The following is a 14,948-nucleotide window of genomic DNA, read 5'->3' as shown; positions in this document are numbered from 1 at the left end:
GCCCCACCCCAGACTCTGCCCTTCCCTTTCTAACACCCGTCAAGTACACTTTATAATCTCCTATTTCTTCCTCATTATCTCCCCTTACCCGAATATCACTTACTCCTAGCACATCCAGATGCATCCTCTTTGCTGACTCAATCAGTTCTACCTTCTTTCTTCCATAAGCCCCATTAATATTGATAGCTCCCCATCGAATTCCATTTCGTTCGCCAAGTTGTTTCCAAGGAGTCCCTCGCCTGTCAAATGGGAGTGGGACTCCATTACTCCCATAGGTCCGAGGCTTGCTTAAAGTGTTCTGAGCTCGGTAAATTCATGAAGCAGGATGCTACCCTACTTGCACATAGTCCAGTTGAGGATCTCTCCTCTAACTGGTTATGGACCACCGGTGAATTGTATAGTCCTAGCCGCCTGAGCACAAGGAGGGCCACGACTCAGAATATGTCCGAGATGCCCACTCCCATTCCATAGCAACTGGTATCCCGACTCTCAGGACCACTTACTAGGCCACTCAGCCGTTGCCCATGGTTCACGAACTAGGACGTGACTACAGTAACCCACAAACATGAACCACTATTTATTTATTTATTTATTTATTTATTTATTTATTTATTTATTTATTTATTTATTTATTTATTTATTTATTTATTTATTTATTTATTTATTTATTTATTTATTTATTTATTTATTTATGGCTGATATACCCGTGCTTCACTACGGCATTCTCAGAAAGACTGTCTTCGTGGTTTTTCCCTGCTTAAGTCAATATAGGACATTACAACGATGTTAGCAGGAATGTAGCCATTAAAAGCAATGTTGTTATACAAAATAATCAAATGAAAAACCGTACATTTTCTCACTTTTAACGAACAGTATTACGCAGCCTATCGAACAGTCGAAAGTTCCAGTGCCGGAATGATCAGGCTGCAGACAGCCGCGAGCAATCCTCTGCCATTATTCCGTTAAATGTGCACACTGCTCGTTTTAATCAGTGCTTCAGAGTAGGGTTTGAATAGCTGGAATGCTATGATGAACGTGTGTGTTACTTACCATTGGTATCAGAAAATTTATGAACCACAGGTATGGCTTGCTAAAGAAGAGAGATCTTACTCCACAGCTACTTCCCGCCAATATTCAGGCAGGCTGTTATACTCGGTACGCAGCAGTAATCCCATCTATCGGAGATGAATGGCAGCGAGAAGACACAAAGCACATCACAACAAAATAACAATGGTCGACGCTGATATGGACTTTTAGCACCAAAAATCCAAATTCATGAATATCTCTGTTATTATAGCCGGTACGGTAGGAATGTATAAGACATAAATGATCGGACATTTAATTCTATATAACTTTAGTTATGTATTATTTATCGATAGGACCACTAATAACATAAACATTTGAGAATTAAATTTAAGGCTTTCCCCTAAACTACTATTTCAGTCAGCGTGAATAAAATTATTTATGGCCTAGACTGTAGCGACTTATTCCCCGACTTTATATACCGATTTTCATTCAATTCTCTTCAGCCGTGTTCTCGTGATGCATGTTAATACATACATACGACAGACAGACAGACAGAAATTGCGGAAAATGATAAAGTGCATTTCCTTGTTACTGTGGGCACGACCGATACAGAAATACAATTCGTTTTAAATTCTGAGCAATGTACAGACAAACCTCTTATTTTTTATGTATTTGGACTAGTTGATGTACTCGTGCTTCGCTACAGAATTCTAGGATAGATAGTGTACACGTGAGCAAGATTGTATTAAATTGCATAGCTCTTTAACGTTACCCTAGAAACGCTACGGGAAAGTCACCAAACATCTTAGGTCATCAAAATGACGTCAGTACGAATGGCGCGATTAAAAGCAATGCTTTCTTATGCAATACTCGATCAAATGGAAAACCACACATTTTCTCACTTTTAACGAACAGTAATACGCTGCCGATCTAACAGAGCTGTGATGACCAGGCCGCAGACAGCCGTAATCTGTGAACACTCTTCGTCTTTTTTTGGTGGAGGGGTCGAATAATGGAGAGACCCAGAGTAAAAACTATGCCCTTTTACTAATCTGTTTCCTAGGAGTGCCCGATGAATCGGAAAATCTCAATTCAGCCCACTAGCGACGGAAGAATCTGACTTGGAGGCAATTTTTTTTCCTTCAAGCCAGAGGAGAAACTCCCTCTTCACTGCTAATTTGCCTACTACCAAGTGAGCCTCTGCCTTAAGTGTGCACACTGCTCCTTCAAAACAGCGCGTCAGAGTAGGGATCGAATAGCTGGAATACTATGATGACCCGGTGTGTTTCGTACCAGCAGTATCAGAAAATGTATGAACCAGAGGAATGACATGCTAAAGAAGAAAGTTTTCCAACTCCCCAGCTATTTCCCACCAATATTCAGTCAGGCTGTTATATTCGGTACGCAACAGTAATCCCATCTATCGTAGTTGAGTGGCAGTATAAAAGACAAAGAACATCGCAACAAACAATGGTCAATGCAACGTTATTGTTGATCAATGTTGTGCGCTTTCGATATTGTAGGCCTTCACATTTAGTTTTCTTCCGACTCTGAAATACCACTCTTATCATAGTCGGTACGATAAAACTGAATAAAACATAAATGATGGGAAACTGTATTCTCTATAACTTTTGTTATGTAGTTTTTTTCGATATGACCAATAACATAGGTACATAACTTTCAGGCGCCTTCCCCTAAACTACAGTTGCATTCAGGGTGAATAAGAATATGTTTTGCTTATACGGTACTGTAGTTTTTTATTTCTCGACTCTATATACCGATTTTCATTTTCATATGTTCAGCCGTTTTCTCGCGATGCGTGTACATACAGACAGGTAGATAGACAGAGAGACAGAAATGACGAAAAAGTAAATAAAATAAAAAGAGTCATTTCCTTGTTACTGTGGACATGACCGATTCAGAAATACCATTGTTTTCAAATCCTGAGCAATGTACAGACAAAACTCGTATTGTATATATAAATATACTCTGGTAATTTTCTAAACATTATATTAATGACAATAATATATTGTAATAATACCCAAAATCGGCAATACTAATTAAATTAGTAATTACTATGAATGTTTTACGGTTGAATATACAGAAAGTGGATTATAAAATTAATATAATAATAATGTATGTTTGTCCAACCCTTGTCCCGTTTCCCTACGGGTCGGGTATGAGGTGAGATGAATCTGTCGTGGCGGGTTTTATGACCGGATGCCCTTCCTGACGTCAACCTGATCAGATAAGTTAATGAGATGAAATGAATGACGTGATATATGATAGTAGGAAGGGAGAGGGTGAAACCCGGTGCCGGCACATAGCCTACTCCTGTCGAATAGACCAAGGGGTCTGCTAATGTCTTAACATCCCCATCCGACGGACGAATCACCATCAACTCCGTCATATGTCCTCACTCCATATGAGCACTGAAGAGAAGTTGAGAATTTAATCCAGCCTTTTGGCACGCAATCTAGGGATTAGAAATTGTATACCACCACCTCCCCTGCCCCGCCGGCCGGTATTCTGATGGTGAAACATATTTCAACCAACGGGACTCGAACAGGCTGTTTAGAGGGAAATATAAAACAAACATCACTAATTTCTTTGCTGCATACGTCACAGAATAGAAATTTACCATCCGATATGAAATGGAGAAACTCCTGTAAAGTTTTAATTAAAGACGACTTGGAAGCTGACACTTTGTCTTCACTCGTGACACAGACTACGAGCGTGGACTGTCGGCGTTTCTTAAGGTTTATAGATTCCCGATTTTAAGATTTTGTTTGAAAAGTATTTCAAGAATATATTTTTTTCTCGGAACAAATTAAAAACCTTCAAAAACGATTTCGACGTAAACAGCAGGAAATATAGGAATATAGGCAAATATAGGTTGTACCGTCATTTAAGGCACTGTAGGACCACTGTTTTTAACCTTATAAATACATGAAACGTGTAAATAAAACTTCATTTTAAGTTATCTCTTCGGGCCGATGACCTAGATGTCAGGCCCCTTTAAGCAACAAGTTATCTCTTCAGGAACAAAACAGATTTTTTTGTGCCTAATATCCGAGATGTACCTATAATATATTATGCCTGGCTGAGTGACTCAGACAGTGGAGGCGCTGGCCTTCTGACCCCAACTTGGCAGGTTCGATCCTGACTCACACCGGTAATAATTGAAATTGATCAAATACCTCAGCCTCGTGTCGGTAGATTTACTGGCACGTAAAAGAACTCCTGTGGGACTACATTTCGGCACCTCGGCGTCTCCAAAAACCGTAAGAGTAGGTAGTGGGACGTAAATCCAATATTATGATTATTACTAATATATTGTAATAATATAATAAATTGGTAATAGTAGTGAACTAAGTATATAATAATAAATAAATTTCGTGTGGCTATTTCTAGCAGAGTGAGGGTGGGCGGCATCTGCCATGTGTAGGTAACTGCGTGTTATTGTGGTGGAGGACAGTGTTAGTGGTGGTGGTGATTATTGTTTTAAGAGGAAGTACAACTAGGCAACCATCCTCTATATAACACTAATCTGAGAGAAAAAAATGGAAGGGGCCCGACACTTCGAAAAATGAAGGTATCGGCCAAAGGAAGACAAGGGCCGCGAAGGGCATGAAAATGAAAGACTCCCTAGGCCTCCATACGTAATACCGTCGGGGTCGAAAAGAACAAGAGTTGACCAAGGGAGGTCGGATAGGATAGATGAAAGTGAGGAGCTTGGCACAAGTAAGTGGAAGCAATGCCAGGACTCAGCTGAGGGCCCCGTGGTCGCCAACCCACGCTCCAAAGTTCAGAGCCCCTGAGGCCCCTTTTAGTCGCCTCTTACGACAGGCAGGGGATACCTTGGGTGTTATTCTACCGCCCCCACCCACAGGGGGAGGACAGTGTTATGTGTGGTGTGTGAGTTGCAGGGATGTCGGGGACAGCACAAACACCCAGCCCCCGGGCCATTGGAATTAACCAAGGAAGGTTAAAATCCACGACCCGGCCGGGAATCGAACCCGGGACCCTCTGAACCGAAGGCCAGTACGCTGACCATTCAGCCAGCGAGTCGGACAGTGAACTAAGTAATATCTATGAATATGTTTTACGGCTGAATATACAATACATAGAACATAACATGGATTGATATATTAGCAACATATATCTATAATATATTAGCAGAGTTTACTAAAAACAGCTTTGGCAAATCCGTCCGCCCGTTCTGCTGGACCGATTTGCTTCATTTTTGGTTTATTCTTTCCGGAATGACCTTCCATTGAATCATGAGTCATTAATAGGTTTCTAAGTTCAGCCATCTTTGAGTAATTATAAAATCAAATCATGAAATGATCACTCCCGTAATTGCAGTCGAAAAGTTGTCCTAATCCGCAGTACATTCTGTACTTAGCAGGTTGCTAAACGACTAACACCTTCATTAATATTCTGATATGTGATTTTCATTCTTCGTAATGTCATTGCATGCAGCCATGTTTGATAACTGCCTGTCAAGCCAGAGAGTATACGCTTAACTTACATCCTGTTAAGAGAAAAAGTCTACGTACAAACAGACCCGACCATGACATACGCCTTAAGACATTTTCTGGGCATACTTATCGAAGGATAACCAAACTACACTAGAAGGAATGAAGGTTATGTATCTTTAAAAAAATTCTCTGCCAGGCAAAAGACGCTCCTTCGAGACTAATCTACGATTAAAAATAAAATACCAAGCTTTACATCAAGGACTGCTGGTTAATAAAAAGCGAATATATGGATAGATTGTTTTGGGAAATTCTAAGTTCCCATGGAGGGAATCAGACATTTTTCCACCAATAGAGAATATAAAAAATCATCAGAATGGGATGTGTCTAGTGTCAGACCTAAGACGAAACGCTGGTTAATGGAGCAAACGCCTGAAAAGCCATACATCTAATTTTTGATCTAATTTTATATTGTTTCTACCAAACAGACAGCATGATGACGTGAGAATGGATGTATTCTGACTAGGAACTGCGGCATACCATAACGCGCTTCTTAGTAAATGTTCATAAAACCATTGAAAAGGGCAGGAAAAACAATATGGCTACAACAGGCATATCAAGACGAGTTATCTGACCCATTTATAACGAATGCTGCGGAGCAACGCGGCTCCTCTAGTAATATACTAAATTGGTAATTATACACTGGCCGAGTTGGCCGTGCGGTTAGGAGCGCGCAGCTGTGAACTCGCATCCGGGAGATAGTGGGTTCGAACCCCACTGTCGGCAGACCTGAAGATGGTTTTCCGTGGTTTCCCATTTTCACACCAGGCAAATGCTGGGGCTGTACCTTAATTAAGGCCATGGCCGCTTCCTTCCCGTGCCTATGCCTTTCCTGTCCCATCGTCGCCATAAGACCTATCTGTGTCGGTGCGACGTAAAGCCCCTAGCACACACACACACACACACACTTTTTTTGCTAGTGCCTTTACGTCGCACCGACACAGATAGGTCTTATGGCGACGATGGAATAGGAAAGCCCTAGGAGTGGGAAGGAAGCGGCCGTGGCCTTAATTAAGGTACAGCCCCGGCATTTGCCTGGAGTAAAAATGGGAAACCACGGAAAACAATATTCGGGGCTGCCCGCAGTGAGATTCGAACCCACTATCTCCCGGATGCAAGCTCACAGCCACGCGCTCCTAACCTCACGGCCAACTCACGCGGTACAGTATATTACGCTATTGGGGAAATGTGGAGGAATGTACAGTCATTTACAATTTTGTGAATGGATGAAATATGTTTATGATTCTTTTAGAAGTCTGTTATGAAGGCTTTGAATAATGAGCTGAAATCCAGTGAGGTTTTTTATTTTTACGAACTACACTGTTGTATTGGATAGTGCATAGTCTGTGAAGAGGAGAATTTGCTTGAGCAGATGTTGACCCCAGGAACATGACATTGTAAAAGTGCCAGGAATTCACGATTATCTATTCTACCATTATTTTTTATTTTTTTGGAATTTGCTTTACGTCGCACCGACACAGACAGGTCTTATGGCGACGATGGAATAGTAAAGGCCTAGGAGTGGGAAGGAAGCTCCTGTGGCCTAAATTAAAGTACAGCCCCAGCATTTGCCTGGTGTGAAAACGGGGAACCACGGAAAACCATCTTATTGTACCATTTATAATGCCATGGTATCATTCTCCTTTCGGAATTCTAAGCTGTAAAATTTTGGAGAAATTCATTCTATGGTGTCATTAGTGGGTATATCCCTGTTTCCAAACTTCTCCGCAGTGTTAACTTGGGAGTGAGCGCATATGATTCTGTTGATCGTAAGTCTTGAGCAGACCCTTTGGTATTATTCGACAGGAGTAAACAATGTGCCGACACAAAATTTTACCCTCTCATCATCTCACGCGTAGGTCGCCCCATCGACGACCAGCTGAGCCGAAAATATCCTCCGGACACTCTAAAAGGCATAGCTAAATGAATACGGGGGGACATGGAAGATATTTCGTCGTTTGAATAATGAGTGTATCGGGAAAAGTAAGAGAGGGCCACAAAAAGTGGTCTTCATATAAATGCTGATTTGACCTCGAACGGGCTCTCACATCCAGGTAAAAGTTCTTGACCTGGCCGGGAATCAATCACGGTGCCTCCGGGTAAGACGCAGGCTTGTTGCCGCTACACCGCGGGGTCAGTACAATGAAAAAATCCCTAGGGCTTTTCCAAGCCTACTGCCTCGGGGTCTGAAGAGAATGAGAATTGACCAAAGAAGGTCAGACAGGAAAGACTAACCTGAGGAGCCTGGAACGAGTAAGTGAAAGCAAGTCCATGCTCAGCTAGCGGCGGCGCCGTAGTCGCTAACCCACACTCCCAAGATGAGAGTCCACTATTAGTCGCCTTCTATCACCCCCACCGACAGGCAAATGAATTAATCATGATGCCAGAACATAATTTGTACTCTATCCTGTTGTCAAAATGAAATGTACGGACAGCGGCCATCTTAGAACACCGTTCTGAACTCGAGGTTAAGCTTGACTGAACCATTAAATCAGAAGTTAGTATTCTTACCTCTCATGTTAAGCGACAAATTGCGCTATGCTCCTTTATCTCGTTGGCCTTGACCAAACCAGGCTGATGTCAGCAAAGCGCGTGTTTTGTGTGGTGTTGACGTGACAATTCGATTATTTTTCCTGTCTACGAATGCTACTTTTTGTCAAAACTAGAAAAGGAAACTGTAATAAATATTTGTTTATTTTATATATATTTTTAGTACACTGAACCTAAATGGATGACCTTTTCGTATGATATATTTATAAAGAATTGAGAAATAACCATTGCGACGGATTATAACCTCTCTTATGGCATGCACTGTTGATGCGCGATTTATCTACTGAATAGTATCCTGAAGGCTTCCTGGGCTCAAAGAACTGTTCACTTGTGATAGTTTGAATTGTGAGTAAAATGACCCAGTAACTTGACCTATTTTCTGTTGCATGATTTCTCCGTACATGTGAATATAGATGGTCTGATAAGTGTTTAAATATGTACATTTCTATCTAGACCGACACAGATAGGTCTTATGGCGACTATGGGATAGGAAAGGTTTAGGAGTGGGAAGGAAGCGGCCGTGGCGTTAATTAAGGTACATCCCCAGCATTTGCCTGGTGTGAAAACAGGAAACCACAGAAAACCATCTTCAGGGCTGCCGACAGTGGGGTTCGAACTCACTATCTCCCGAATGCAAGCTTACAGTTACGCGGCCCTAACCACGCGGCCAACTCGCCCAGTGGAGTGGGGATTGGCCACCAAGGTTACCCAAGCTCAGCCTGGCATTGCTTCCACTTGTGCAAGGCTCCTCGATTTCATTTTTCCTATCCCATGGTCTACTCCTGTTCTCTTCCGACGCCGACGGTATTAGTTTTGTGAGGCCTAAGGAGTCTTCCATTTCACGCCCTTGGTGTCCCATCTCTCTTTCTTTTGTCGATACCTGCATTTTTCGAAGGGTTGGCTTTACTCTTTTTTTTCTCTCCGATCAGTGTTCATAGAGGATGGTTGTTCAGTTGTACTTCCTCTTAAAACAATAACCACTACCACCACCATGCTTCCACTTACTTGTGCCAGGCTCCTCACTTTCATCTATCCTATCCGACCTCTCTTGGTCAACTCTTGTTCTTTTCCGACCCCGACGCTATTAGGTTTGCGAGGGCTAGGGAGTCTTTCATTTTCACGCCCTTCGCGCCCCTTGTCTTATTTTGGCCGATATCTTCATTTTTCGAAGTGTCGGTTCCCTTCCATTTTTTCCCTCTGATTAGTGTTATATAGAGGATGGTTGCCTAGTTGTACTTCCTCTTAAAACAATCATCACCACTACCACCCGACGGTAGGCCCCCTGTGGGTGGGGGCGGTAGAATAACACCCACGGTATCCCCTGCCTGTCGTAAGAGGCCTCGGTTTCGATCCTCCAACTTTGAAATTAGAAAGCAGAGTGCTTAACCAACTATGCTACATAAGTGGCTGTTAGCGGAAGAAGTGGACAATCACAGGATTGAACCCGATAGCAACGGACCCGATGATAGAATCGCGAGGATTTTATTTCGGGTCGCGAGAAAATAATCCCTCATATTCATTCTTGTGGAAGCTGCCTCTGTGGATCCGTGGTAGAGTGTCTGCCTCCGAATCCCAAGATAGCGGGTTCAAACCCGGCAGAGGTAGTCGGATTTTTGAAGGGCGGAAAAAAGTCCATTCGACACTCCATGTCGTACGATGTCGGCATGTAAAAGATCTCTGGTGATACATTTGGTATTTACCCGACAAAATTAATTAAATCTCAGCCATAGACGCCCAAGAGAGATCAGGTTTGCTCGGTCTGCCATCTAGCGGACCTAGAGTAAAACGGAACGTCGAAATTGACGAGCAGACAGCCAGATGGCGTCAAATCGAAATGTCTGCACACGGTAGCTGAGGCCATACGATTATTATTATTATTATTATTATTATTATTATTATTATTCTTGTGGAGAGAGTGATTTGTTTAGTTGAGTGGAAACATGAAATCCCCCTGCTGACCACGATGTTTTTCCTGGTATGTTACAGGAATGTTGAACCAGAGGTGAGAACGAGCGAGGACCAGCCATGCTCATCAAAGAGTACCGCATCCCACTACCCCTCACTGTGGAGGAGTATCGAATCGCCCAGCTCTTTATGATCGCCGTAAGTACCCTTCTGTATTGCGTAAGTCTATTGGGAAAACCCCGGCCTTAGTAGATGCGTATGGAAAGAAAATTTCATGTCAAAACAACATTTTACAATGTCACTCGCTACCCTACAACTGTTTCCCCTATGTCATAGCTTTCTATAAGCCACAAATAATCACCGTATTAGTTGGCCCCATTAATACCAGAAATAAACAAAACCAATCGTGATTTTGAATTCCATAAAAGTATGTCTATCTCGGCTGGAGCATAACCTACTTATTTATACTGACGGTTCAAAAATTAAATATGGAGTAGTCACAGCTTATTATATTCCTTCTCATAAGATTTCTCAGAAGTTTTTCCTAACAAAAACCACGCCCATCTTTACAGCGGAGACATTTGCCATAAGGCAAGCATATTATTATACCTAAAGCAAATTGCTATGGCCACTATTTTGTCCAATTCAGTAAGTGGTCTTAAAGGTATCCAACCACTGAGTGGCCAAAAGTCACGGGAAGGGATGTTCCTTTAAAAAGCGTACCGTGTATGATCCCTGAGCGTCGCGGCTAGTTGCGGCGTAGCTGAGCAGTCTGTCACAGACACCAGTGTCGTGAAAATGTCAACACGTCGCGAGTTAACTGACTTTGAACGTGGGGTGATCATCGGCGCATGGGGTCATAGCATTGCGGACATTACACGCGAATTCGGGTTTTCGAGGTCAACAGTGTCTAAGGTGAGTCTTCAATATCCCGGAGAGAATGTTACCACACGCGAAAACCGCCGCACTGGAAGACCACAGGTGTTTAACGAACGGGCATCACGTCACCTCCACAGAATCCTACTGGACGCTTGACGGGCTACTATGAGTCAGGTCACCACCTAGTTTAATATTGGAGTCAGGAACCCATTTCTACCAGGACTGTAAGGAGGCAACTGCACCGCATAGGCTTAACCAGTCGACGACCAACTCGTGTCCCTTTGCTGACACCTCGACACAGAGCTCAACGACGTGCGTGGGACCGCGAACATCGGCAAATGACCATGGAGCTGTGGCGGCTTGTGGAGGGGTCCGATAAATTCCGATTCCAGTTGTATCGAGCAGATGGGCGCCTGAGAGTGTGGCATATGCCCCATGAAGCTATGGATCGTGCGTGTCAACAAGGTTGTGTTCAGGCGAGAGGTGGCTCAGTTTTGTTCTGGGCGGTGTTCTCATGGTCGCAATTAGGCCCCATTGTCCGGCTGCAGGGAGCGCTGACAGGTGTACGTTATGCGGACAAGCTTTGAGACAATCTGCATTCCTTTCTGGCCCTAGAGTACCCTGATTGAGGTGCCATGTTTTAACAGGACAATGCGCCATGTCACCGCTCTTTGGTGGCACACGGGTGGTTGAAGGAGCACCCCAGAGAAGTTACGGCCATGAATCGGCCCTCCAGATCCCCCGATCTTAATCCAATTCAGCATTTATGAGATGCTATCGATGCTGGTGCACTTTCCATAAACCCCGCACCAACTACACAAGACTTATTGTGGGTAGCAGTGCAAGATGCGTGGGTCCAGATCCCTCCAGAACGATTCCATCACCTTGTAGAGTCGATGCCTCGCCGTATTTCTGCCGTTTTGAGGGCTCGCGGAAGAGCAACCCGTTATTAACATCACATTTAGTGTCTCTCCATGACTTTTTGTACTTAGCATTTAAACAATGCTGTATGATTTGAACCGGTCGGGCCAAAACATAATCTTAGTGTAGATACCTGGACACATTTATATTGCAGGTGATGTACAAGATATCTTTTAGCAAATAATGCAGCTTCCTGAGGGGGATTAACCTATAACACATCTGCTCCGTATTCTGATTACAATCCGGTAATTAAGAACAATGCTCAGCAAACATGGTTGGGGAAAATCAGCTGGATTTAAAGATCGCTTTTATTACAACATCCAGTCCAAAATATGTAACCAACAATGGTATTTTAGAGATACATACATACATACATACATACATACATACATACATACTTAAAAGAGGAGAAGAGTGGTGGAGAGACGGGCAGCGATGGAGATCCTTGATTCACAACCCGACACGGGAAACTGGAAACGGGAAATGAATGATGATACACGCGTCGACACATCCGCACGTATTCGCTTACGTTTCAGCCATGCACTCACGACTAATATAAATTTGGATTTCATTTTAACTGATTAACCTACTATCTGCGCACTTTTTAGAGATAGATTTACACCCCAGTGCTGAAGCGGTCGACCTCGGCAATCTTTGAAACGCAAACTATGAATCGCTTATGCATCGCTGTGCGACGTCTGGCGTACACTTTACGTACTAGTACTGTTGTTGTTTACACAGCAAAGCCAAACTATAGAATTCACTCTAGGAATAAGATTCGCATTGAGATATGTTATAAAATGTTAAATGTGTGTGTGACACAGTTGTTGGCTTAAAATAACAAAGGTTTAGAAAATTCATATCGATAGATCATATTATCGATTCAATTCAGATTTCATTTCCATTCAGTTGGTAGTACTAACGGAACCGGAAGAGCTCCCTCCTTACTCCTCAAACCCGTACACAAATATATCGCTAAAAAGTGCGCAGATAGTATATGTCCTTGTACGAAGTCAATCAGTGATGCTAATCGCGTATTCTTTCAGTGTAAATACCACGTCCATATCTTTTACAGCAATTAATTAAACGGGATATTAACTTTCATCTATTGCCTATTACACAATACTACACAGGAGACAGTAAAGGTGTTAACTGACTATCTTGATCAATGTAATCTTCGCTTATGAAACTCTCTTATTCTAACATATAACATTTACTTTGAAGAAATGCATATCGCATTGAATCAGGCAAAAAAAGTGGTATTTCGTTAATTTCAGTCAATCACAAACATCTTCATTATACAGTTAATAAAACTCCATAATTAATCCTGGCTGTTCCATCGCATTGCAGACTTTTGCATTCAAATTACCTGGACTGTAAACCTGTACTTCTTTCAGCAATTTGTTTCCCTGCACTGTTTATAAAGGATTTGCCTGTTGTTCGTGTTTCTTTTGAATATTTTTGTCGCAGTTTTGTTCATCCTTTTTGAAACCATTCCAGTTCATTCTCATTACGATTCATCTTTCTACTCATAGACTCCCATTTTGTCATACTCAATGCAGCTGAACACTATAGTCAGTGGACAACGAATTAGGAATTTCCAAAAATTCTTATATTTTATAACTTTATTTCAATTTGTACAATATATTTACAATGCTTTTACCATGTTTCATAAGTTTATAACTAATGCACTTATTTTCACATCATTTGAGACAGTCAGTACTTGGTAGTACCACCTTTAGCTTTAATAACAGCCATAACACGCCTTGGCATGCTTTCAATACTCCGTGCCACCATTTCAGTAATAGCCGCATCATGTTGCCATACTCGTTGCAGACGCTGTTTTAAATCAGGAATATTAGTGCACATGGGACTACTGGCCTTATTTTTCATAATATTCCATATCCCTTCAATGGGGTTCAGGTCTGGGCTGTTCCCTGGCCAGTCCAACACTTTGATTCCTACCTGCTGCAGATGATTCATGACAAATTTTGAAGTATGGCAGGGTGCCCCATCCTGCATGAAAATTCCATCATTTTCTGGATACCACTCATTTATTTGAGGAACTAGGCAAGTATCCAGGACATGTTTGTATTGTTCCTTCCTCATAGTACCCTCAACAAAATACAATGGCCCAGTGCCATGGACAGATATCACACTCCATACCATAATTTTACCGGGGTATTTAACAGTTTCCTTCATACACTCGGACATCAACTGTTCTCCACGTCGTCTCCGCACATGCTGCTGACGATCTTGCATAATTTCTACTGTCGACTCATCCGAGAAGCAAACCTGCAACAAGGAAACGTATGGAGTAAAAAGTATTAAAAAATCAGCGACTCAAATTCTTTTTGACATTTGATAAAATTTTGATAAAGCCGACGACAAAGTGTGGTCAAAGGGCTGAATTAATTCACAAAACAATAGAAAAAATGAACTTACCTTTGACCAATCACTTGCAGTCCAATCTTTATGCCTCAATGCCCAAGATAAACGCTTTCTCATCATGGCTGGTGTTAACTTTGGCTTTTTTGTTGTACGGCGAGATCGTAAACCAGACTCGTGAAGTCGCCTACGAACTGTCTTCGCGCTTAAATTACAACCTGCATCACTCAAGGCATCTCTAATGTTCTTAACAGTAATCTTTCGGTTACACAAAGCAAGATTCCTAAGCATTCTTCCGTGCCTTGGCGTGGTCTTTCTCAGTCCCCTACAGTTTTGCCGCTTTGTTGGTGTAACTGGTTCACCTAAGTCCACTTTTCTTTTAATTCTTCCAACACTTTGTGGAGAAACATTACATTTTCTGGCAATTTCATATGATTTTAAGTTTGAACATTTCAACATAACCTCAATTTCCTTTTTCTTCCTTGGACTCAGGTCTCCTCTTTTACCCATTGTTAGGTTTTCCTTATTAATCTCAGGAATAACAATAAATTAATATTATATTCACTTGGAAAACTTTGACAATTGCTAACCCACCTAATTAAGTTTAAAAAAAAAATCCTTTATCAATATTCTGAAAAAAAACTAAGAGGCACAAAACTAGACACACTTTCACAATGGCAGCACTTACACTATCTACTGGGAAAACTTGGAACTCTAAGACATCTAGCGGTGGAGAAT

General features: G+C 42.0%; 1 protein-coding gene across 1 annotated transcript in view; it reads left to right on the top strand.

Annotated features, from left to right (window-relative positions):
- rdgB (retinal degeneration B) overlaps positions 1-14,948 on the top strand; it is a 689,086-nt gene that overhangs the window by 427,766 nt on the left and 246,372 nt on the right. Inside the window, exon 4 of the mRNA XM_067154865.2 lies at positions 10,104-10,220. Within this exon, the coding sequence (XP_067010966.1) occupies positions 10,143-10,220 (78 nt within the window). The 5' untranslated portion in view covers positions 10,104-10,142. The remainder of the gene's footprint in view (positions 1-10,103; positions 10,221-14,948) is intronic.

Source organism: Anabrus simplex, chromosome 10 (assembly GCF_040414725.1).
Source record: "Anabrus simplex isolate iqAnaSimp1 chromosome 10, ASM4041472v1, whole genome shotgun sequence".
Classification (NCBI taxonomy): domain Eukaryota; kingdom Metazoa; phylum Arthropoda; class Insecta; order Orthoptera; family Tettigoniidae; genus Anabrus; species Anabrus simplex.
Note: the sequence above shows the minus strand (reverse complement) of the source record. Positions and strands in the feature narration are given on the sequence as shown.